The sequence below is a fragment of the Eleutherodactylus coqui genome, chromosome 13, assembly GCF_035609145.1.
Source record: "Eleutherodactylus coqui strain aEleCoq1 chromosome 13, aEleCoq1.hap1, whole genome shotgun sequence".
Lineage (NCBI taxonomy): Eukaryota > Metazoa > Chordata > Amphibia > Anura > Eleutherodactylidae > Eleutherodactylus > Eleutherodactylus coqui.
The window spans coordinates 73987027-74013601 of NC_089849.1; the positions used below are offsets into that span (position 1 = coordinate 73987027).

The following is a 26575-nucleotide window of genomic DNA, read 5'->3' on the forward strand; positions in this document are numbered from 1 at the left end:
GTGGGTGTCCAATACATCCCTATGGGGCGCGGATCCGCGTGTGGGAGACCCGCTGCTGATCTGTCCCCGTGGACATGAGGCCTAAAGGCCGCCCTTAATGTTCGAGCCAACCCGGCATCGTGTGTATGCCGTGTAGTATGTTTGTAACGTGTTTATAAATACGTGTGCAAGGGCTCTTTCACACTGGCAGTATCGCCGCGAGAAAATTGCGGCAAAATCACAACTTTTTTCCTACAAGTTTTAAGCATCAGTGCTGCCTTTTCTCGCGCAAACATGGCTGCCACTTGCTATTCTTTTCAAGCAATTTTGCCACAACTTTTTTTGTGCGAAAGTCAATAGGACTTTCTAATGTTAAAAACGCACCACACGATAATCGTAAGTCTGTGCTTTGTGATGCGATAAAAAGGAGGCTCCATGAGAAAACATGGGAGATAAAGAGACACGAAATGCAAAAAGATATGGCATGCCGCGATTTTTATTTCTCGCAACATCGCATGAATGAAAACATAGCAAATGTGAAGGAAACCATTGAAAATCATGGGTTTCATAATTCTGCGTTTTTACTCAATCTCGCATCGCACGAAAATTATGTGGTTTTATCGCCCGTGTGAAGAAGCCCTAAGGGCTGTGACAGCTGTGGCAGAAGTCCACAGCATTCTATTCCATTGCTTTCAATGGGATCGGCACTGCTGCTGATCCCATTGAAAGCAATGCTTTCTGCTAAGCCCTGCAGAATGATTATCGGGGAAAGGGCTTGAAATATAAGTCCTTCCCCGATAATCAGCAATAAGTGGTAAAAAAATAGAAAAAAAAATTTACTCACCTCTCCGGCGCTCAGACGCGTCCTCCTGCCGGCTCCCCGTCACTGCTATTAAGCTATATCTTAGCTATTCATGAATGAATAGCTAAGGGCTATATGTGATTGGCTGAGCGCTCAGCCAATAGCAAAGCAGTAGCTGCTATTGGCTGAGCCCTCAGCCAATCTGCACAGCCCTTTCAGGAGGCGGGGATTTTTAAATCCCTGACTGCTGAAAGAGCTTAATAGTAGTGCCGGGGAGCCAGCAGGCGGACGCGCCTGAGCGCCAGAGAGGTGAGTAAATTTTAAAAAAAATTTTTTTACCACTTATTGATGATTATCGGGGAAGGGCTTATATTTCAAGCCCTTCCCCGATAATCATTCTGCAGGGCTTGGCAGAAAGCATTGCTTTCAATGGGATCGGCAGCAGTGCCGATCCCATTGAAAGCAATGGAATAGAATGCCGCGGACTTCTCCACAGCTGTCACAGCTGTGGCAGAAGACCCTGACGTTCTGCATCTCTTTTCAATGGGGCTAGCGCTGCTGCTGCAGGCCCCATTGAAAAGACTGGCAATATGCCGGCGTCATGCCGACTTTTTTCTCGCACTGCGATGCGAGACTTTAACTTTACTCTCGCATCGCAGTGGAGAAAAAAACGCCAGTGAGCGTCCACCCTAAAAGGCTGGTCTCACATGGACAAGAAAATTGTGCAATATTTGCACAATGCGAGAAAGAGTGAAAGTGCAGAATTATGAAACCAATGATTTTCAATGATTTTCTTCACATTTGCAATGTTTTCACTCATACGATGTTGCAGTAAAAAAAATTGCGGCATGTCCTGTCTTTCTGCGTTTTTTTGTCTCACATTTTTCCAGTAGAGCCTCCTTTTTGTTGCATCGCAAAGCACAAACTTGCGATTTTTGTGTGATGCTTTTAACATTAGAAAGTCCTAATCATGGCAAAAAAAATTGTGGCAAAAATCGCACAAAAAAAAACACATGCGAGAAAATCGCAAGCGGCAGTGATGTTTTAGTGAGAAAAAGCAGAGTTGATGCTCAAAAATCGTGGGAAAAAAGAAGCGGTTTTGCTGCGATTTTCTCGTGGCGATATCTCCTGTGAGACACTACCCTAAGGGCTTCTTCATATAGAGAGAAAGTAGAATGGAAAGATTTACATTTCTCACGTATTTGGCTCACACAATACTGATGAAAAATACTGCTGTGTGAAGGAGCCGTAAATCTACTTCTGTAATGTGTATATGAATATATGGGAATATGTGAATATGTGCAAACGTGCGTATCAAGTGTGCGCATTTTCACCCACCCCCACATACGCTCCAATGGGGCCTTTGGTGCACAAGAGCACACTACACTAGAGCATGCTGCAGTTTTATTTTATGTTCTTGCGCTCTAAATGCCAAAGAATATGTGAAAATGGGAATGAATCCATTGAAAACAATGAGTTCTACTTTCTGCACTTTTTGCGCACAGATTTTGGACGTGCAAATACTCTGCTGTGAGACTGCCCTAAGGCTCTATTTACATTTGCATTAGAGCTTTCAGTCTCTCTGATCTGTGTTTGGAGAAGAAAAATTCAACACACTGGCGTAACTATAGAGCAGGGGTGGGCAATTAATTTTCCCATGGGGCCACATGAGAAATTGGAATGGTTTTAGAGGGCCAGACCAACATACGAAGGCTCCATGCACATTGCCTTAATGGGGCCGTATTCCAGCCGCCCGATTTGCGGCCAGAATACGGCCGCCATTGAAAATGAATGGCGCTGTAATACGGCGCGGTGAACACCCGGTGTTTCACCCCGTTTTACGGCGCGGCCCCCGTGTCTGCCAATGGAGAGGGGAGCGGTAAGGAGCACTCCCATCTCCACTCAGAAGTTACAGTGGCATCACTTAGGGCTCATGTCCACGGGCAAAATGAGATTTAAAATCCGCAGCGGATCTCCCGCGCGCGGATCCGCACCCCATAGGGATGCATTGACCACCCGCGGGTAGATAAATACCCGCGGATCGTCAATAAAAGGGATTTTTAAAAAAATGGAGCATGAAAAAATCTGGACCATGCTCCATTTTCGTGCGGGTCTCCCGCGGGGTCGGCTCCCGCGGGCTTCTATTGAAGCCTATGGAAGCCGTCCGGATCCGCGGGAGACCTAAAATAGGAATTTCAAGGATTTACTCACCCGCAGCGGGCCGCGAAGCTCTTCTCTTCCTCACGGCCGCATCTCCCTTGTTTCGGCTCGGCGGATGTGCCCGGCGCAAGCGCGCGGCACGTCGACGACGTGCCGGCGACGTGCCGCCGGCGTAAGGAATTCATCCGCCGGCCGAAAAAGAAGATCCGGCCGTGAGGAAGAGCAGAGCTTCGCCGCCCGCTACGGATAGGTAAATTCCTTTTTATTGTTATTTTCAGCGCTCACGTCCGCGGGGCAGGAGGGACCCGCTGCAGATTCTACATGTAGAATCCGTAGCGGGCCCGATTTTCCCCGTGGACATGAGCCCTTAGTTTCGCTGCTTCCCGTTGCTGACACTCTTTGCGGGCCGGTCCGAGCTATTCAGCGGGCCGGATGTGGCCCGCGGGCCGTGCTTTGCCCAGGTCTGCTATAGAGGATGCGGTTGCACCCGGGCCCAGGAGCCTTAGGTGGCCCATAAGGCCTTTCTTCCCCATATAGGGAGCCCAGTACTAGGAATAAAGCATTATAGTTGGGGCCCTGTTACAGGTTTTGCATTGGGGCCCAGGAGTTTCAAGTTACACCTCTGCATTAGGGCTCCTGCGCACTGGTGAGAGCGATATCTGGATGTGATTGACGCCCCGATATCGCTCTCGCAATCCTTCTGGAAGCCCCGGATGCGAGGCGTTTCTGCTGGGAAACAGCCTCCCTTTCGAGCAGGGCTGAAGGAATCTCCTGCTGTGGCTGTCACAGCCGCGGCAGGAGACAGTAATCTTCTCCCATTCATTTTAATGGGTCAAGCAACAGCCCGTTTGAAATGAATGGGAGATGCCCACGGTCCTCTGCCACTGCTGTGACAGCAGTGGCAGGGGACCTCCCATGGCGAGGATTTTCAAGAGGACTTGAAACATAAGGCACCCCACCCGAAATGTAAAAATCCCCGTCCTCTAAAAGCGCTGCCTCTGATTGGCTGAGCGCTGTGACCAATCAGAGGCAGCGCTTTCAGGGGGCGGGGATTTTTAAATTCCGTCCAGGAGACGAGGAAAAGAAGAGTGCCGGCACTTGCAAGAAGACACGCCAGATATGACAGCGCTTTCCAGGTGATGTATTAGTATTTTTTTTTTTCAACAGTCATGTATTATTTTCGGGGGCGGGGGAAAGGGCTTATATTTCAAGCGCCCCCTGAAAATCCTCACCACGCGGAGTCCCTTGCCACTGCTGTGACACCAGTGGCAGAGGACCGCGAGCATCTCCCATTCATAACAATGGGGCTGGCGCTGCTGCCGCCAGTCCCATTGAGATGAATGGGCAAGATCGCAAAAAGAATAGACGCGATCTTGTTTTAATGCTGCATCGCAAGTGTTAAAACATCGCACACGTGCATGGAGCCATTTGAAGCCATTGGCTTCAGAATTTTGCGATTTCTCGAAGCCTCACAGTGCTGGGAAATCGTGCGATTCTCTTTCTAGTGTGAAGCCACCCTTAAGGTGTTAAGCAAATTTGGGGGGCCCTAAGATAAACTTTTGCACCCGGACCCATGAGCCTTTAGCTACGCCCCTGATTCAATGGTTCAGGTTTTTCCTCATTGATTTCAGTGAGTTTTTATTGCTGGAACACAAAAGGGGAAATAATTTACTGGTTCTTAAGCTTAAAATTAGTTATGTCATTCAAGTGAAAGGGACTGAGCTGCAATACCAGATACAGCCGCTATACAATGTATGACACTGTGTCTACTATGGACTAAAGTGAGAGTGGCGCTCACGCCTGTGCTGCTGTCACTTTAGTCATCTGATTGGCAGTGATTCTGAGCGATAGGCACCTGCCAATCAACTATTGATGACCTTTCCTAAGGATGGGTCATCAATGTGTAGTCCTGGGAAACCCATTTAAAGATTAGAAAAGGAGAAAACTGTTCTGTTAATAAGGGTCTAGTGAAAATTAAAAGAGGTGTAATTACTAATGACTGTAGGAGACTCATTCTCACTGTTTTCTCTTTTAGATCATGGAACTCAAAGTCCTCTTCAGTGCGGTTCTGACTAGGCTGCTGTTCATGTTTCACTCTGTACTTGGAGTTTGGAGAGTGGCTAGTTTACAAAAAGACAACATTTACTGGCTACTGGCAGTCTGCAACATTCTGCTGTGCATTGAGATGGTGCTGACTGTGAAATTTAAGAAAGGAAAAGGGCTGAAATGGTAAGACATATCTATACGCTCTGGAACAAGTACTATCATTACGCCTGGTGTATTTCTTCTATCAGGTTAAGGCTTTATTCACACAAGTGTATATTGGTTGCCTTTTTCCCAGCTGGCCAATATACGCTACCATCTGATGCATTGGATTCCAATGCATCAGATCACAGAGGCGTATTCTCGCGGCATAAAAGTGCCCAGCTGGCTGATATTACACCGGGCAGTGAAGATAGTCCTGGAACTATCTTTCCTGGCCGAATATGGAGGCTGCATAGACTCCTATGAGAGCTAATGACCACGGCCGAAGTAGAAAAGTGGAAGGGAGTTTAGCACTGACTGCTAAACTCCCTCCCCCTTCTTTCCTCCTATCCGCCCCTTGCCGGCTGTTTGCAATGGGAAGGGGTGGGACGGAGCTAGTCGCTAAGCTCCCACTCTGCCTGCCCCCTCCCATTGCTGGCTGCCGACAAGGGGTGTAGAGGGGGCAGAAGCTTAGCACACTAGCTCCCGCCCTGTCCCGCCTCCTCCCCTTGCAGAGAGCTGGCGGGGGAAAGACAGCTTAGCAGAGCTAAACTGTCTCCCCCATACCGATGGCAATGCGGGTTCAATGCATATGTGTCGGGCTCGTGCCGTCTCAACGGGCGCACAAATATTAGGTTTTACGGCGCTGGCGGGCGCACTTAAATATGCCTACGGCCGCGTGAATAAGCCCCGGCGGACACTTTACTGTCTTTTGTACGGTATCATATACAGTATGTGGATCCGCGTAACACTGTCACAATGTAATGATTTGTTGGGGTACTAGAGCCTCCTATGAATAGTACCGTATTCCCCAATAAATGTATCCTCTTACACTAATATTGTAATCACTTATATGTATATAATCATTACATTCACACATACTGTATGAAGCTTAAGTCTATTCCAACAACTCCTTCTTGGTGTATTTTTTTCTCAGTGAGTGTAATTATACAGCTCACTCACATGCCTTGACAGTATATGGTTCAAATAGCAATCTTCTATATATACTCTCTGTGAAAAAAAATCAAGCAACTAGAAGAAGTTGTTGTTTTGCTGCAAAACCCGGCATGCAGTTACATCTCAGGCAGATATGCAAATGATGAGAGTTGTGGCATGATTAGATGAATAGTCTTGCCATCTGAGCTCCTAAAAGCCTATAAAAAGGCTCTCAGAAGCTACTTGTGTGTATTGACCTCTTTTTCTGCTTGTCTAGAGCTTGTTGACCACTAGACGCTTCTACAACGCAATCAAAGAAATTGCCCAGTCAACAGAGTTTGAGAGGGGGCGCATTATTGAAATGCATTAAGTTGGATGGTCGTATCAGTGATTTGCCCGCCACCTTGACTGTTCTGACTAGACTGTTAGGAGGTGTTGAGAGCAGTGAATGTATGAGGGCACACACACAAGGAGATCAGGCTCAGGATGCCCTCGACAGATCACAAGTAGAGAGGATCGTAATTGTTCGACAAGCACAAGCAGCTCCAGTGGTGCCCATTAAATGTACTGACTTTGTCATCCTCCCACCATCGCCTACATTTGTAGTGGTGTTGTTAATGACAAAAGTGGCTAGCTACGGATTGGAACTGGGTTGTCTTCAGCGACAAATCCAGGTTTAGTTTGGGCACTGACAACGGTCATGTTGGGGTCTGGAGATCTAGAGATGAGCGCCTCAATCCTTCTTTTGCTGTGAAGTGGCACACTGTCACCACTGCTGGTTTGATGGTCTGGGGGGGCAGCCATCACATACGACATTCGGTCACCCCTAGTAGTGGTACGTGAGACAATGACAGCGAAGCGATATGTTCAGCACATCCTGCAGCCACATGTGTTCCTCTCATGGCAGGGATTCCAAGAGGCATTTTCCAGCAGGATAATGCTCAGCCGCACACACAAGGGGGTCACAGGAATATCTCCACAACATTGTCACACTTCCGTGGCCTAACTGTCACACTTAAACAGCCTGCAAGTTTCAGAGGCTACACGATTTAGAGGCTCAGTTACAGCAAATGTGGAGCGATATGCTGCAGGATACCAATATGCCCACCCGTATCACATCTTGTATCCAAGCTAGAGGCGGCCGAACAGAGTACTAGAGCCTCCGTGCCCACCCGTATCACATCATGTATCCAAGCTAGAGGTGGAACAACTGGGTACCAGAGCCTCCATGCCCACCCGTATCACATCTTGTATCCAAGCTAAAGCCTCCATGCCCACCCGTATCACATCTTGTATCCAGCTAGAGGTGGAACAACAGGATATTAGAATCTCCATGCCCACCCGCATCACATCTTGCATCTAAGCTAGAGGCAGTACAACAGGATACTAGAGTCTCCATTCCCGCCCGTATCGCATATTACATCCAAGCTAGTGGCAGACCAATAGAACACTAGAGCCTCCATGTCCGCCCGTATCACATTATGTATCCAAGTTAGAGGTGGTACAACAGGGTACTAGAGCCTCCATGCCCACCTGTATCACATCATGTATCCAAACTAGAGGCTGTACAACAGTGTACTAGAGCCTCCATGCCCACCTGTATCACATCTTGTATCCAAGCTAGAGGCGGTACAACAGGGTACTAGAACCTTCATGCCCGCCTGTATCACATCTTGTATCCAAGCTAGAGGCGGTACAACAGGGCACTAGTGCCTCCGTGCCCACCTGTATCACATTATGTATCTAAGCTAGTGGCAGTACAACAGGGTACTAGAGCCTCCCTTCAAGAGGTCAGTTTTCCGCAACAAATTATCCTTTTGCTCTGATATTGCAATCACTTAAAGCCCATTTACATGCAACGATTAGGGCTCAAAATTTGTTAAAATAATGGCATATGAGCGATAATCGTTGCGTGTAAACGCTGCCATCGTTCAGTCTCCAGCTGAATGCTGATTTTAAGGTGAGCTTAAAATCCATCTTTCAGCCAGAGAGAAGATAAAAGGGACTGCATGCTGTGTTCTGCACAGGAGTCGGAGATTACATTGTATTCTGCCGACAGCCCATACAAGAGCAAACAAGCTGTGTGCAGAGCTCAGACCGCATGGTGTGCTCTGCAAAAAGCTCCTGGAGGCCCTTTTACATGCATATGAAGCTAATAAAGTGTTAATTGACATTAGTGTCCATTAACACTGTCATTTTTGACAATGAGTGTATTTCTGTGATTTAATATCTTGTTTCCACAGGGTCTCTCCACCAATATTCTTTTACTTATTAAGCATAGTGCCATCATTCTGGTTTCTGGAAATGAACTCTGATCTTCAGGTAAGTGGGCTATACAGTGTAATTCTATCAATGTGTGATATGAAAATGAAAAAGACAAATATATCCCAGCTCTTAAGGTGTTGGCATCGTTCACACTGATGCAATCAAAACAAAAAAATTGTGACAACACGTACTTTGCAGGGGGTTAGAAAGCAGCACTAACCCCCATTTTCATCAAGATTTGCTTATTAGAGGGTAACTTTCAGTACCAGAAAAGCACAAGTAGTGAAATACCCTTGGCATACAGAGCAGCAATGAGTTTTAGAGGATCCAGCTTCTAAAAATGTTATTTTCAAGCATGTCTGTGTATTTACCCTCTGAATTGTAAGGTGTTGTGGAATATGTTGGCACTATATATACTGTATGATATGGAGGCTGCAGCGATCACCTGATTTCTGGCGGCTGTCCACGATGAGGGACGGGACAATGGAAATCAATCAGTTGGGTCCTGGGTGGTGAGTGAGACAGGTGAGTATGTTTTTTTTTATTTTGTCACCTGTCTATCTAGCCATTAAAATTTTTCTTCTTCTAATCACACAACCCATTTAAGCCTAAATTAATGAGGTCAGCAACTGATGATGATTCAACTATACAAGGGCCAAATATAATTATCTCAGAGACCAATATAGCCAATAATATCATCATATATGAATAGAGTGCAATCAAATACAGTAGAATTTATTCCAGTGACTCATAGGTGACAACCTCTCTGAATTGAGTTCTTCACTCTCACTTCACTTCTCTTTGTCACAGACTATCATGATGACTTATACTTTCCATGACTCGTCTCTGTGGAGATTGCTGCTGTCCTTGGAGCACAGCCTGTTAATAATAGTGCATCACATAGTAACAGTGCAAAAGGCAATAATAGTGCCTCCTTAGTGCCCTGTATGCCCGTTAGTAATAGTGCTCCCTTTGTGTCCCAAACACAAATATGCCAGGAATTCAGAGTGCTAATAGCACTGAAAAGACTGGTGAACTAAAGCACCAGGTAGAGATTCAGGCACCTCCCGTCAGTCCAGTAGCAGGGAGTGGGAAGTATAGGAGGCGCTCCAAGCTCCATGTATAGGAGGATGTGGTGGTGATGTGATCAGCATGTCACCGCCTTAAAGAAACTGCTTAATGATAGGGAAGTTCATAAGGGATTAAGTTCCACCTCTGACCCCAAACCTGCTTTAAAGTTCTTGGGCGCCTAAAAAAGTATAAAAGGACTTTTAGCTGCATCACAGCTCTGAGAGTGATGCAGCATCAGTGAGACAGAGCAGCAGCGAGAGAGGAGCCACATGGAAGTGTCAGAAGCGGCTGCCCAGCCGTGCCCCATGTTATGCTGAGCAGAGCGCACAGACTTTATCGGAGCAGAAGTGCTGTGGCACACAGGAGAAAACTGAGGCCCAATAGCCTGCAGGGGGGCAGCGCAGCAGACCGCTGGAGGGCCTTGATGACCGGTGTTATGGAGAAACTGCTCCAGAGCTGACACAGCCTGCAGAGGAGCTGCCACCCAAGGTGCGACGATCTGCACCAGACAGGAAGCCAGTGCTGAGCCTGCAACCACAGGAGAATGTCCAGACCACTGCTAGGATTGCCGGTAATCGTAGTTGAGGAAGTGAGGCAGGTGTTGGACTCGTGCCCAAAAGGCCTGAGTTTCTACAGATGTCTACATACAAGATAGAGGCTACGTACCCTAAATGTTTAATGTAACGTTATGTGATGAGGTTTGATGTTATAATGCAACACTCAAGTGCCGTCCTATGGAGTGAAGTCAGATAACCATTGCTTGTTAAGTAAAGTGCTGTAAGTTGTGAATTATGGTTTGTGAGGTCATTCATTCCTCATAATGGCTCAGTGCAGAGGTGTAACTTGACGCTCCTGGGCCCCAATGCAAAATGTGTAGCAGGGCCCCTAATTATAATGCTTTATTCATAGTACTGGGCCCCCTATATGCAGGAGAGAGGCCTTATGGGCCCCCTAAGGCTCCTGGGCCTGGGTGCAACCGCATCCCCTGCATCCTCTATAGTTCCACCCCTGGCTCAGTGTAAAAGCTTCTTAAATGAGTGCCGATCAACTTGCTACATTGACGATTAGCAATCATTATGGGCCCTTAGTCATGGCTGTGCATTATGTAGTGTGTCATTGTGAACAATTAGCATGATTATTGTCTATCTTTTTTCTAGGAATGTGGAAACAAAACCGCTATTGTGTTAAATTTTACCCATACGGATGTCATACAAATGGTAAGTTACACATGATGCTTCTGCTGAGTTGTGTGAACTTTAGTACTGCCGAATTAGCTCCTACTCTATGTATACTACAGTATACATTTGCCAACAGTATACACACCACCCCTGTGCCAAGTCCCAAAGTGGCCATCAGTGGTAGGCTGTCATATACCCATCAGCAGCTTCTGGCTCCCGGGTACATGTGGATCTATATATTATCCATATACAGGGTTATGTCACTGCTGGGACGGATGAATCATCAGGGTTATCTCAAATATATATTGTAGAATTTAGATATAGGAAAAATATGGAGACATTCATATTGATTTGTGAGATTAGGATTTTGTCAGTATTTTTGTAGCCAATTTGAGTTTATCATCTGGGTACTTACCATACGTCCGGGGCTCAATAGCCATACTTTATAGCCAACTGTCAACTCTTTCAGGGGGGACACTATTACTACAGGAGCTACTGTGGAGGTCACTGTTATCACTGGATTCGATCAGCCCCAGTAGTAATAGTATTTCTACTGCGGGCACTGTGGGGGTCACTATTACTACTGAGGCCAATACAGGGGACAGTATTAACTTGTAGTAACTTGTAGCTGCCGGATCCCAATGCAAAACCTGTCACAGTGCTCCCTAACTACAATGCTTCATGGCTTCAGGGCCCGTGTGCAACTGCAACCTTTGCACCTTGTATAGTTACCCCTCCGTATGAAGGACTCCCTACATCTGTGAGCTGAAGCTGAGCATTGATAAGTCAGGAAGCCCAACTATTGCCGTGTCTAACTGCAGCAACCACATCTTATATATTAAGGTCCATATAACTGGGGGATATGGATCAATGTATTTGTTTTGTCTATGTTCTATGATGTGAGACCCCCACTACCCTTTCTTAAAATGTAATCGTCATTTATGTATTTATTAAGTGTACAGAATAGGCAATTTTAAGCATTTTTGCAATATGTTTAATCTAAGTTGACCATATTTTCCCAGGGTCAAAGCAGGACAAAGGTGTGTGGTCAGGGGTGGGGCTTATCACGGCGTACAATTTTACCTCTGTCGTTATAAAAATTACAGCGCCGGTTCAAAAAAAGACAGGGAGCAAATTCCGCAGCATTTCTGCATCCAAAAAGCAATCAAAATATGTGCCATTAGTGCAAATTTTGACTGCAAATCAGCCGCGTATCCGCAGCTGATTTCATACTATGCGGCGCCCCACCTGACCTCCTCCATAGGCTTCACACCATCAGCGATCCCCAACTTCAGGTTCCCAGAATCTGCGCTGGTAAAAAAGCTCAGTGTGAGCACTTCCTTAGCAACTTATTGGTTGCTACAGAAGTGTGGCTTACACGCTGCTGTAGCAGCATGTAAACCACGCTCGTCTGAACGAGGCCTAAGCCGTGCCTGCAGAATACTTGTAGAAGTACAATGTAGTGCAATACCTCAGTGATCTCTAGTTCAGATCACCTATAGAGACTAAAAAGTAAATGAAACAAAGGGTTTTTTAACTGTTACGAAAAAATAAAATGTTAAAAGTTTAAAAAAACTCTGCCATTTTTATCGTAAAACAACAAAACAAATAAACATATTTGGTAACACTGCATCTGTAAAAGTCCAATCTATTCGTACAAAGTGAATGCCATCATAAATAGATGTGGTAGGCCAGAATTGTGCTTTTTTTGGTCACCCAATCTCCAAGAAACAATGTACTAAAAAATTTGTATGTACCCCAAAATGGTACTAATAGAAACTACAAGTCATCCAACAAAAATATTCACACAACCCAATAAATGTAAGAATAAAAAAAAACATATGCAAGCCAGAAGATGGCGACAGAGGCCGCACTCACTTGGGCAGATTCATATTGCGGATTCCGTGATCGCCATCCACTATTTTCATCGTGCGGACGGCCTTTATTGATGTCAGTGTATGATTAGCATTGCGTATGGGCTGCGGATACCCGTGTCATCACCATGTGACCTGGCAAATAGAAATAAACAAAAAAAAACTGTACTGAGCATGACCGCCTGTGAGCCTCCGCTGTCATCTGCAGTACAGTTAATGGAGGTACGCAGGGTCACCGGTCAGCTCACAGACTGAATCCGCTGCGGGCCTCCCATATGCGGAATCTTAACCACTCGTGTGAGCCCGGCCAGATAGTAATTTTTTTTCCCGTAAGATGATACAGTACAACAAAAAAACAAACAATGTAAATTTGGTATGGTCGCAATTGTACTGACCCAAAAAATGAAGTCAACCTTTGATTTTTGCCGCACCGTATTTGCAGAAAAATTAAGACCCCTAAAAATAGTGAAATTATTTTTTTTCCCATTCCACTCCCCTTCATTTAGACATTTTTAAAAGTTTTTCAGTACATCATTCAGTACATTAAATAGCACCATTAAAAAATACAAAAAAAACAACAAGCCATAAAATGCCCATGTTGACAGAAAAATAAAAACATTATTTATGATTTTTTAAAAGAAGGTAGGAAAAAAGTGAAACAAGTTCAAATTGATTTATGAGTGAAGGGGTTAAATACGCTGTCATAGCTAATCTACATGCAGTGAAATGTTCCAAGCTAATGTAAGTGCCGTATTTTAATGCAGGGCATACAATTGGTTCAATCATTAAATGAAATGTGCCAGACGGAGTGGAAACTACTGCTACACCAGTCATTTCTGATGCTTCTTATTGTTGGGAAATGGCTCCTTCCCATTGGAGAAGGAATAACACGTGATCAGCTTTCTCAGCTTCTCATTATCTTCCTGGGAACAGCTGCAGATATTTTGGATTTTGCTGGTGAGACTTTGGAACACATCTCTATAAGGTATATTGTATAACTTATTCAATAGACATCTACTCAACTGCCTATACTTAAGAATTAAAGAGAATCTGTCACCTAGTTTTAACCCTATAAGCTAGGATGTACGTTTTATACTTATCTTCCCCGTTATTCCCCTAGTGTGAGCGCTGAAAGCCGTCGCTGCAGTGCATTGAGCAGCGCTGCTAAGTAGTACGCCCATTATAAAATTAGAACAGGCAGACTACTTAGCGCACCGTGCAATACACTGCAGCAGCGGCTTTCAGCGCTCACATTTGGGAACCATGTTTAGGGTAGGTAGTTACCGTGTTTCCCTGAAAATAAGACCTTTCTTATATTAATTTGTGCCCCAAAAGAGGCACTAAGTCTTATTTTCAGGGGAGGTTTTATTTTACTTACCTAGCAGGCTTGGTTCGCGTCCTCCCGCTTCTCTCCGGAGCTCCCGCGACTCTGCAGTCCTTGGCTGCCCACAGAAGATCACTCCTGATTATGGGATTCATAAATCCTGCCTCCAGGAAGCAATGGCTCTGATTGGTTCTTAAGCGCTGCTCAACCAATCAATGCAGCGGTCGATAAAGCAATGTAATGGTTGTGATTGGTTCATTCAGCGCTGCATGATTGACTGAGCAGCTGTTGAAAAAACAATGACAGCCATCGCGTTGTGGAGGCGGGATGTATGAATTGGCCAATCAATGTCGTAGCTCAGCCAATTCATAAATCCTGCCTCTCTACAACTCGACGACTGTGATTTGTTCATGGAGCACTTCATTGATTGGCTGAGCAGCGCCTGAGAAACAATCAGACCCATCCTTTCCTGGAGGCAAGATTTATGAATTCTGTAACCAGGAAGTGATCTTCTGTTGGCGGGTGAGGGCTGCAGGACGTGCACCGGAGCTCTCGGAGGGCAGCAGGAGGACACGGCCCGAGCCTGCTACCTTCACAACAGTATCAATTCTTCTTGGCACATTTGCCCACAGTTTAAGAAGGAACTCGGCATGGAGGTTGTTCCAAACATCCTTAAGAACTAACTACAGATCTTCTGCGGATGTAGGCTTGCTTAAATCCTTCTGTCTCTTCATGCAATCCCACACAGAATTGAAGATGTTGAGATGAGGTGTCAATGGGGGCCGTATCATCACTTCCAAGATTCCTTGTTCTTTATGCTGAAGATACTTCTTATTGACATTGGCTGTATGTTTGGGGTCGTAGTCCTACTGCTGAATAAATTTGGAGTCAATCAGATGCCTTCTATTTTTGAAAAATTCTTACTTTGCAGCATTTTGTCCACACATACCTTCCTCAGACTTTTGCACAGAACTGTATGTGTACAGTATGGTGTAATCTACATATTGAATGGTGACTGAATTTATTTACTTTATAATGAAAGTACTCTTTGTGATCAAGTGTGTACGCATCCTTTGAAGACTGTGTCTATGTCATATATGCACTTATGCTTCTCCTGATGAGATCCTGCACACTCCTCTGTCCAGGCAATGACTCAATGTTCAACTTGTTGCTTCCATAGTTTTGAAGCTCTACATCAAGGTTCCCCAACTCCAGTCCTCAGGGACCGGCAACAGGTCATGTTTTCAGGATTTCCTCAGTGTTGCACAGGTGATGTAATTATTGTCAGCACCTCAGACATTGCCACAGGGGTTCTTACTATAGGATATCCTGAAAACATGACCTGTTGGTGGTCCCTGAGGACTGGAGTTGTGGACCTCTGCTCTACATGACCCTTTCTTGCTAGACACATATTTAACCCTTTCCAATCCACTGTCTGATGTCTTCCTACATTCTGATTGAAGCTTCTACAGCTCCAATTTAAGAAGACGTCCGACAGGGTATTCTTACCATCTATTGCCAGCCACTCCCCTGTCGGAGCCTCTCTGGCACACACACACACACACACACACACACTGGGTTTAGCTAGCAGATGGCACCGTTGGATAACAGCAAAAAAAAAAAAAAAGCCTTTTAGGAAACCCGGAATCCAAAATTGGATTGGAAAGGGTTAAAGCTCTTCCTCTATGCTCTTGTGTGTATCAGCTAAAGCCTCTTCTGGCAAAGACAATATAACAGCCAAGAAGTCTTGGAAATAATTATAAAAAACAGTACAACTGCAATCGTTAGCAAATGTAGTATTTTTCATGGGTGTATTGTAAGTCATGACAGTTTATCAACACTACTACGGAATATGCGTACTCTATATAAATAGGTAAAATTAATAAATATGGAAATATGGAAAACTGGTAATTGGTTTCAAAGCCCCCAAAACAACAACCAGAAGTAATAGAAAATGAAGCAGATAATACAGGTAAGCATGTTCTTCCATATAACAGCTGCTGGAAGCTGTAAATCACTTTCTATGAAGAGAACAGAAGCTTCTTCGTGGTCCGGTACTGTACACACAGTGAACTAGCAAAGTAATGCGGAGCCGTACTCACCCGATGTCCAAAGTAATCCTGGCAGAGGTAAAGGACAGTTCAGAACATGTAGTACCGCACTGTACTGTAGAGAGGCGCTACTAGACTGCCAGTCAATGCTTGTCAGAGTGGTTCAATTATCATTGGGTTATCCCAGTGGGAACATATCTTTAATACAGCTGTAGTTGGCCAGAGGAACACAGACCTCACACTGACACATTGGTACTCTGTAGAGATGAGCGAGCATACTCGCTAAGGACAATCACTCGAGCGAGCATTGTCCTTAGCGAGTACCTGCCCGTTTGGAAGAAAAGATTTGGGTGCTGGCGGGGGAGAGCGGGGGGGAGGGAAGGGAGATCTCTCTCCCTCTCCCCCCCCCCCACGCTCCCCCTGCTCACTCCCGCAACTCACCTTTCATCCGCACCAGCAGCCGAATCTTTTCTTCTGAGCGGGCAGGTACTCGCTAAGGACAATGCTCGATCGAGTAATCGCCCTTAGCGAGTATGGTTGCTCATCTCTAGTACCCTGCGTTTATTGTGACAAAACATCACATATTTATAGCCTTCTCTCATCGGTCCCTTTCTACTGCGCTTGCCCACAACAACGAGAATCGGAAATTTCCTCTAATTAGACACATGCTATATCATGTACATCTGCTAAACTTGACTGACATGTGAAAATAACCTTCAGAAATAAACAGTATATTACATATCCAGCATATCTGGTCGTAAATCCGAGTTCATGAAACATTATGCTTGAAAGGAATGAATACATCATTAGGGAACTTACTATCAGGCCTGTAAGTCAGAGATAATTGTTAAACCATGTTATATATTCCGGGGAAGCGGCGCCATCATCTACACATTCTCAGACAGAAATCAGGGTTATTTGTAAAAACAAATAAGAACATATTCATGAATCGCAATCAGGTGCGTCGTTATCCACATATCCCATGTCTGGGATCTCTGCCAATCACCAAATTTTCATAGAGAATATCTAAATATAAGTCCAGGCTAATTGGCGAAGGGAAAAACATTCAAACAGGTGTTTACAAAGCATCTCATTATCTCAGCAACTACTTCTGGGACTTTCGCCAAAAGCCGAGGTCCTTACACTAAATATTCTTCACAATACAGAGGTTGGAAATACATTATTGACCATATTGAATCAGACACAGTAACAAAATGTAAGCATTGATAGGTTTAGGAAATAAATAGAGCCTAAAGCCTCCTGCCCACGATATTATATTTATGGAGACCTGTCGCTGTTCAAAAACGCGTAAAGTAGAACATGCAGCGATTTTTTTCCTGTGGCGTAAATGCGCGTCGGAATCCCGCATGTGAGGACTGAGCGATTAGGTTCAATAGAACCTAATAGCTGCGATATTCCGCTGCGGATTTACATAAATCCGCAGGAAAGGCGGCATAAATCCATCCCTGGGCATTAGCCCTAAAAGCACATATATTCTAATATGCTTCAGTAATATATGCGTTTTACCAATGCTCAGTTTCTGCCATAGTGTTGTTGCAGAGGAAGTAAAGACTATCCATAGCAGAGTGGATCCCAGTAGTATCCAGGGATCTGCCCCAATTAGTTCATCAATGCTGTGAGCGATGCCAACGATACTCGCTCCTATGTAACAGCACAGGAGCGAGCACCACTGGCACGAGCTGTTGGGCACCATTTGCCCGACAGCTCGTCCTGTGTAAAAGGATCATTAGTCTTTAATGTGACAAGGGGGTGTCTAAAGATGACCATTCCTGTAAATGAAATTTTGAAGGCTTTTAAAATTCTGAAAGTTGAATTTTCATTTTTACCTGGAGTTTTTGGATGAGGGAGGCTGACAAAAACTAGTCGGTAGTTAAAAACTACATTCAGATTACAATCAGGGCTGTGGAGTCGGAGTTAGAGTCCCATTTTGGTGGAGTTGGAGTCGATCGCAATGTACTGACTGCAGCTTATAAAATATATATATATATATGTATATATATATATATATATATATATATATATATATATATACACATACATACATATATATAAAAGTATGGTATAATTAATTCAGTGCAGAATTTGTTGCATATTTCCTTTCAAAGGAATTTAGTAAGGTTTTAAAATGTCCTAGAAATATATGTCCTATTCAGCAACAAATTCTGCATAGTGTATGGCATATCTACAGTTTAGTAAGGTTTTGTGTTCTGAAATTGTATTCCAATAAATATATTTTATGTTCTATCTAAATAGCTTGATTATTTTATCATAATGGTGGTGAAAAGCCTGATGTTATACAGTAAATTTAATCACTTAAAAAAGTCATATATGAAGGGCGTCGGGAGTCACAATGACATTACTCAATGACTGTGATTGGCTCATCGAGCACCGGCTGTGATTGGCTGGCGCTTGATCCAATTACAGTGCTCGCTTTGCTGGAGGGGGGGTATTCAAATCCCCATCACCAGAAAGAAACTGAGATGTCAGAGCGCAGGACACTTCAGTTTGCCGCAGCGCCGCCTGAGACCATCGCGAAGCATTGGGACGCCGCGGACCCGGTGAATATTCATTTTTTTTATGCAGGTTAACTAGGGCTCATTTTTGTGGGAGGGCTTATATTTCAAGTCTCCCCCGAAAACCTGGGTAGGTCTTATTATAGGGGTAGGTCCTACTATTGGGGAACACAGTAGCTATATATGTCATAACTGCACATACACCATGCAGATACAACATATAAAGACTTCCACAACATATACTGTGTATGGAGCAGGCTCAGGAGCCAATCCACTCCATACATGGTGGGCTACTGCCGTCTGTAACCAGCCAACACTTGCCTGCAACAGCCGCGATCAGAGATAATGTTGATTTCAGCTGTTAACCCTTTAAATGCCACTGTCACTTTTGACAGCGGCATTGAAATGTCACAATTGATTGGCATGTCAATGTCCAGAACGCACTTCCCCTGCCCCCCTCTGTGATAAATTGCGGGGTGTCCTCCAGGTATCGTGAGAAGATTGAGGGTGCCCCCTAAGGGCTGCCAAGACTAAAAGTTAAAGAAAAACCTTTTCCCAGTTGTTACATGAAAAAATAACAATACAAAAATTGAAAAATCGCTACATCTGAAAGGGTCCAATTTATTAAAATATCACATTATTAATTCTGCATAGTTTATTCTATCAGAAAAAAATGCAATGGCAGAATTGCACTTCCTTGGGCGGTCTCCAAGAAAATTTGAGTAAAAAGCAATCAAAAAGTCACGTTTCGTAAATTTGTACCAATACAATACAAACTACAACTCACCCTACAAAAGACAAGTTCTCCCACAACCCCATTGACAAAAAAATAACAAAAAGTAGTGGGTTGGGGGTTTGTTGAAATATGCTATGACAGCTGCCTATGGCAACCAATTACAGCACACCTTTCATTTTACTTCAGCAGTATAAAAAAATTAAAGCTGCACTGTGATTGGTTGCTTTGGGCAGCAAAAAGAGATTTTCTTTTAAGCAGCTTTCACACGGGTGATTTTTACCACGCTTAATGCCGCATTTTGAATGCCGCGTTAATTGCCGTATAGTCCCATTGAAATCAATGGGGCCTCACAGACATGCATTCGATCACAGAGCTGGACGGTGCTTTCCAGCTGTCTGCTATATCTTTGTCCGTTTAGTGTACCTTACCACCCATCACAATGCTAGCGTGCGCTAAAACACGCTGTCGGCCGCAGGGAGCTGCGGCTGGAAGCGAAAGTAAAATTGTGGCAAAGCGCCACATTTGAAATCATGGTGCTTTGCCGCGTACAAGTGTGAGAGTGTGGTACGGGTAGATGCTATGGTGATGGTGAGTGATTGTGAGTCACAGCATGTAGTGGTAGATAATGCATACATATAAGGGTGGGGTTGCTTTTATAAACTGCACCAGTTCACATCTGTGTTAGGGCTAAAGTCATATTTCCGGTCCTCTGCTCCATTTTTGGGATTAAAACAGAAACACGCTGGTCTTTTTTTTCCCCATTGATTTCAATGGGCTTTTTCAAAACGGAAAGCTTTTCATTTGCTTGCATTACTCCTGATAATATTCCAAATGGAAAGTATAGATTAAAGGGGTTGTCCCGCGGCAGCAAGTGGGTCTATACACTTCTGTATGGCCATAATAATGCACTTTGTAATGTACATTGTACATTAAATATGAGCCATACAGAAGTTATCAAAAGTTTTATACTTACCTGCTCCATTGCTAGCGTCCTCGTCTCCATGGTGCCGACTAATTTTCGGCCTCCGATGGCCAAATTAGCCGCGCTTGCGCAGTCCGGGTCTTCTGCTGTCTTCAATGGGGCCGCTCGTGCAGAATGCCGGCTCCGTGTAGCTCCGCCCCGTCACGTGCCGATTCCAGCCAATTCCTGGAATCGGCAATCGACCGCACAGAAGAGCTGCGGTCCACGGAGGGAGCAGACCCCGGCGGCCATCTTCAGCAGGTGAGTATGAAGACGCCGGACCGCCGGGATTCAGGTAAGCACTCTCCGGTTTGTTTTTTTAGCCCCTGCATCGGGGTTGTCTCGCGCCGAACGGGGGGGGGGGGGTTAAAAAAAAAAAAAAACCCGTTTCGGCGCGGGACAACCCCTTTAATGATTTTGAGATAGAAACAGTAGAATATTGTCTGCATTCAGAGATACATTTTCTTCTATTGGCTGGTTTTAACTCCTTTTGTGTCATTTGAGTCCCTTAAATTTATTGTCATTAGTTCTAAGATAATTAAAAAATAGAAGGAGAGAGGAATAAACTGTCTCATGCATTTGTATTCCATGAATGACAGTTTACCTTTTATATTAAAGGGGTTGTCCCGCGCCGAAACGGGTTTTTTTTTTTCAACCCCCCCCCCCCCCCCGTTCGGCGCGAGACAACCCCGATGCAGGGGTTAAAAAAGAACACCGCACAGCGCTTACCTGAATCCCCGCGCTCCGGTGACTTCTTACTTACCTGCTGAAGATGGCCGCCGGGATCTTCTCCCTCGGTGGACCGCAGGGCTTCTGTGCGGTCCATTGCCGATTCCAGCCTCCTGATTGGCTGGAATCGGCACGTGACGGGGCGGAGCTACACGGAGCCGGCATCCTGCACGAGCGGCCCCATTGAGAAAAGAAGAAAACCCGGACTGCGCAAGCGCATCTAATTTGGCCATTAGACGCCGAAAATTAGACGGCACCATGGAGACGAGGACGCCAGCAACGGAACAGGTAAGTGAAAAACTTCTTATAACTTCTGTATGGCTCATAATTAATGCACAATGTACATTACAAAGTGCATTAATATGGCCATACAGAAGTGTATAGACCCACTTGCTGCCGCGGGACAACCCCTTTAATGGATTTTCCCCAAAATTGACTTTTATCACCCAGCCATAGAATATGTGATGAAAGTCTGATTGGTGAGCTCTCAGTGCTGAGACTCCCACCAATCCCGAGAATGGGAATGGAGATCTCATGTAGTGGATTTGTTAGGCATAAATCTAGTTCGACCTAAAAAAAAAAAAGATGACTTTGGATAAGCGGTTAGCCAGAATTTTAGTCTACAATTTGGCATGGAAATTAATCAGAGATATGAGTCTGCAGGACTCTGGCAGATGGAAGTCGTTTCTGGGCTTGAGAATCAACATAATTTTAACATATCTATATATTTTTTTTAAACTTGAAGTATTGCAGTTTTCACACTGAACCGTGACCCCCACAATGGACTGACACCATTTTGTAGAGATTCCTTCTCAGCAGTCATCTCATTGTTATTACAGGAAGGATTGTGATAACAGGTGATACCTCTATAAAGTTATGGCCGTTTTAGAGGAGCTGATTCTCGTTTGAATGAGCGAGTGACGTTACCACTAACGTGTTCGCACTCATGCAGACTGTTTAGACAGGCAGATCACCATTGACTTCTCATTCAATGTTTCCCATTCCTATGGAAAACACTGAGCTGGGAGTATTCATACATAACGGGAAGTGAACAATCCAACAGTGATTTTTATGCCAGATGAGACTGAATGACGAACGAAAAGTGACCGATTCTCGTTCGCCGTACGGTTGTTGGCTCGCCTTTAAACTGAACAATTATCAGTTTGTTAGTTTTGAGAATTTTTTTGAACATTAATCATTACATCTAAACGCACCTTTCGAGGCAGTTAACACAGGATCACATCAATGACAATAGGTGATGAGCAGAGCTGAGCGAGCATACTCGCTAAGGGCAAACTACTCGAGCGAGTAGTGTCTTATGCAAGTACCTGCCCGCTCGTCTCTAAAGATTCGGGTGCCGGCGGGGGAAAACGATGAGTTGCGGGAGCGAGCAGGGAGGAGCTGGGGGAAGAGAGTGAGAGAGAGACCTCCCCCCCGTTCCTTTAGAGACGAGTTGGCAGGTACTCGCATAAGGCACTACTCGCTTGAGTAGTTTGCCTTAGCGAGTACGCTCGCTCATCTCTAGTGATGAGTACAACACAACTCCCCCCTACCTCCCTGTATAATGACCTCTGCACATGTATCAGAGCATGCCCAAAACACTCTCCCATAAATATCAATATGTGATTCAGCTCTAGATTCTAGTTAATAGTTCTAGTTACAGAAAATCAAATTCTATCATTAGAAACAAACAATATTTATCACTATCTACTTTTAATTAGAGGAAAACATTGAGGCATGCATTATTTATGCAACGTACGGCACAGAATATATCTATTTCATAAAATATAAGAACTTGGTTTTGTTCTAGGATTCGCTAATATTCCCATTCAAACATAACTTTTCTTGCTGCTCTCCTGCCGTTAATATGTCCTGTCTACTGTTGGCTGAAATTAATTAGATATTTTTCAATTTTGCAGAAATAACAATACTTTTCTCTCCATTATTCTTGGCGTGTGGACATGGAGTATGTTGCAGTTTCCAATTGACCTGGGTGGTAGGTATTACTCTCAAAGAACTATCAAATAAATCTCTATTTACACTTAAGCTATGGGCTCCATCAGTTGAATGGGTATTCTGGGCTTTTACAACTGATGACCTAATCTCTGGTGACCTATCCAGGGGATAGGTCATCAGTAGTTGATCTACATCTAAAGGAAAGAAGGTTTCATCACTAAAATAGAAAGGGGTTCTTTACTGTAAGAGCAGTGAGACTGTGGAACTCTCTGCCTGAGGATCTGGTCATGGCAAAATCCATAGAGGAGTTTAAGAGGGACTAGATGTTTTTTTAGAGCGCTATGATAATACAGGATATAGACATTAAATAACCAGCAGTGTTGTTGATCCGGGTCTTGGAGTCAATTAGGAACTTTCAAACATTGATCCAGGGATTATTCTGACTGCTATTATGGAGCCAGGAATGAATTTTTACCCCCAAATGGGCTAAATTGGCTTCTGCCTCATAGGGGATTTTTTGCCTTCCTGTGGATCAACAAGGGAGGGTGGAAACAGGCTGAACTGGAGGGAGATTGTTTTCTTTCAGCCTAACATACTATGTTACTGAAATTCTCGCCAATTAGCTGATCGTTTGGCCCGCCGTCAGTGTAGTGGGTCCATGCAAATAAAAGATGGAAAAATACCTCTACAGCGCCATCTATTGGATGGCAGCATTCTTTCAAATCAAAATGATTTATAACAAGTCTTAACAATGATTGGGAATATGAAACCAAGGCAGAAGACCGTACACAGACAGACTGTTTGGGGGTGATTGCCCCTCCTCAGTGTGCAGGCTTCTGGCTTAGTCTGTGATGGGCCTGTAATGTGGGTCAGGAGGGGTGTTGTGTCTCCTTAAGGATAGCACCCAAAAAGTGTGTGGAGACACCTAGGGGGTGAGAGGGTCAGGGGATGATATAGCCTCTCCCCAAGGAGAGCACCCAGAAGGGGTGTGGGGACACTGTAAAGATGAGTAAGGCGACTTATAAGACCATGCAAGCTCCTCTGTATAGTTTATCATCTTTGCATTAACAGAGCCATCGGCTAAGGATTTCCATATATATTGGATAGCACCTCTATTTCATGGGCGTACTTAGAAAGCATACGGCCTCATAGCAAAAGTGAGAATGGGCATTACACCTATATTCTAAATAATGTTTAACATTACGGTTTAAATACATCACAGAAGGGGAAATCAAGAATTAAAAACAATCACAGAAAAATGGCCATTACTTACTGACTGAGGAGTGCATATAGATGCATCCTCCTCTCACCATGCAGGTAGCTGACTACCAAATGGAGGAGCCAATAACACCTGTGAGGACACCGATAAGACACCCACTCACACTGCCTCTCGATAATGAGGGGGGTGGCTGCTTGGTGTACACTCCCACACATAGTGGATACAAGGTGCCAGACCATTCTGATATATGATATATGCTCCTCCATTTGGTAGTCAGCTACCTGCATGGTGAGAGGAGGATGCATCTATAAACATTACGGTTTAGGTCCAAAATTAATCATTAGTTTCATTATACGAATATACAGTCTTTCTATAGGGTTGCTCTTTTTCTCTGACTTCATAAATTGTATAATTCTGGCTTTATGCTGTCACCACTGTGGGAAGATGAGAGATGTTCACTGCTAGTACTGAACTCAATGATGGCTCTATTAATCTGCATGCAGTCAGTTTGCCCTAGATTATTTATCATGCATTCAGAAAGCCTTCAGACCCTTTCACTTTTTTTTACATTCTACATTGCTAAGTTGTGACCTTGTACATATTTTTTAAAAAGTCACGTTTTTCTCTGTCATTCTGTACTCAATAACCCATAATGGCAAAGTGAAAACAGAATTGAACTTTTTGGCCTCAATGCTAAGTGTTATGTCTGAAGGAAACCAGGCGCCGCTCATCAACTGCCCAATACCATTCCTACAGTGAAGCCTGGTGGTGGCAGCATCATGCTGGGGGGGTACTTTCAGTGGCTGGGACAGGGAGACCAGTCAGGGTTGATGGAAAGCTGAATGGAGTAAAGTACAAAGATAACCTGATGCTGAGCACAAGGACCCTCAGACGGGCAGAAGGTTCACCTTCCAACAAGACAATGAGCACACAGCCAAGACAAGACAGGAGGGGCTTAGGTACAACTCTGTGAATCTCATTAAGTGGCCCAGCCAGAGCACTGACTTGAACCCCATTGAGCATCTCTGGAGCGACCTGAAAATGGTTGTCCACAGACGGCCCCCACCCAACCTGACAGAGCTGGAGAGGATCTGCAGAGAAGAATGGTGGAAAATCCACAAATCCAGGTGGGCAAACCTTGTGGCAGCGTAACCAAGCAGTCTGGAGACTATAATCACTGCCAAAGTTGCTTCAACTAAATACTGAGTACAGGGTGTGAATACTTATGGCAATGCAAAATGTTAGAAATCTTTCTAAATTTAAAAAAAATGAAAAGCCAACATCCTGTTATCACTTTATCATTATGGGCTATTCAGTGCAGAATGATTTACACCAAACCACAGTTTAGTAAAATGTTAGAAAAGTGAAAGGGTCTGAAGACTTTGTAAATTCACTGTAGTTTTAGGGAAAGCAGGCCATTGCTAGGCCTCCTCCCATCATAGTAGTTGCTTTTGTCAGAGGCACCTAGGGGTGTCAAGCTGTAGCAAACACCTCAACAATTGTAAGCCCTCTCTGACTATGGACACCCTGATGTGTTACTAATAGCATTTTGTTATTACTGGCGCTGACATAGTTTCTATTTGGCCATATCTAGTAGTCTTCCAATAAATTGCCCACACTTTGCAAGTAGTATTTGAAAATGTAACCCTTTCCAATCCAATTTTGGATTCTGGGTTTCCTAAAAGGCCTTCTCTTTTTGCTGTTATACAACAGCGCCATCTGCTGGCTAAAGCCAGTGTGTGTGCGCCAGAGAGACTCTGACAGCAGAGTGGCTGGCAATAGATGGTAAGAATACCCTGTCGGACGTCTTCTGACATTGGAGCTATACAAGCTTCAATCAGAATGTAGGAATGTTGCAAGTGCAAGAATTCAGTCAGGATATATTTGCATGTCACAAGTCAGTGGCACAACCCTTACAGATGCTAATGTCACAGACGTCTTTGCTTATTGCGACTGTTGTTTTCTGTTTCACAGTGCAAAATATTAGATGTTCGGAAGAATCACCAAGCAAAAGGAGCTTTTATGTAAAGCTCTGTGAGCACAGCGCCGATCTGTGGTACATAGCCATTGGCTTACTCATTCAGGATGGTCCATTTCTAACGGTTCGGATTGTGATTTTGGCTTGGTTCAATATTACTAAGCAAACTGTGGTGTTTTTCGCTGTCAAGAACAGTCTCATGGTATTACTGCATCTATATCGATTAGTGATTATAATGAGAAGTATTTATGCAGAAAGCCAGGAAGCGAAAGAGAAAGCAGACTGCCACGCTCCAGATCCAGAAGTAACTTGTGTAAATCCTGTGTCTGACGCAAAGGGCGATCAATCTCTGAAAGTAGATCTGTGAATATTAGTAATTATGAAGTTGTTATTAGTTATGCAGTTACTATTAGTTATGACTAGGGATGAGCGAGTATACTCGCTAAGGCACTACTCGCTCGAGTAATGTGCCTTAGCCGAGTATCTCCCGGCTCGTCCCTAAAGATTCGGGTGCTGGCGCGGGGCGGGGAGCTGCGGGGGAGAGCGGGGAGGAACGGAGGGGAGATCTCTCTCTCCCT

The 26575-nt window shown here is 44.4% G+C and overlaps 1 protein-coding gene across 1 annotated transcript; it reads left to right on the forward strand.

Annotated features, from left to right (window-relative positions):
* The first annotated feature begins 4979 nt into the window (after positions 1-4979).
* Positions 4980-26364, forward strand: LOC136587398 (transmembrane protein 26-like). The gene is made up of 6 exons (XM_066585973.1): positions 4980-5170; positions 8365-8443; positions 10615-10674; positions 13274-13494; positions 22764-22840; positions 25994-26364. The coding sequence occupies exons 1-6, from the start codon at positions 4980-4982 to the stop codon at positions 26362-26364; spliced, it is 999 nt and encodes a 332-aa protein (XP_066442070.1).
* The last annotated feature ends 211 nt before the right edge of the window (positions 26365-26575 follow it).

Coding starts and splice junctions, on each gene's coding strand:
- LOC136587398 (XM_066585973.1), top strand. CDS start 4,980: ATGGAACTCAAAGTCCTCTTCAGTGCGGTTCTGACTAGGCTGCTGTTC. Junction 10,675..13,273: donor ATACGGATGTCATACAAATG/GTAAGTTACACA, acceptor ATTTTAATGCAG/GGCATACAATTGGTTCAATC. Junction 13,495..22,763: donor TTGGAACACATCTCTATAAG/GTATATTGTATA, acceptor TCAATTTTGCAG/AAATAACAATACTTTTCTCT.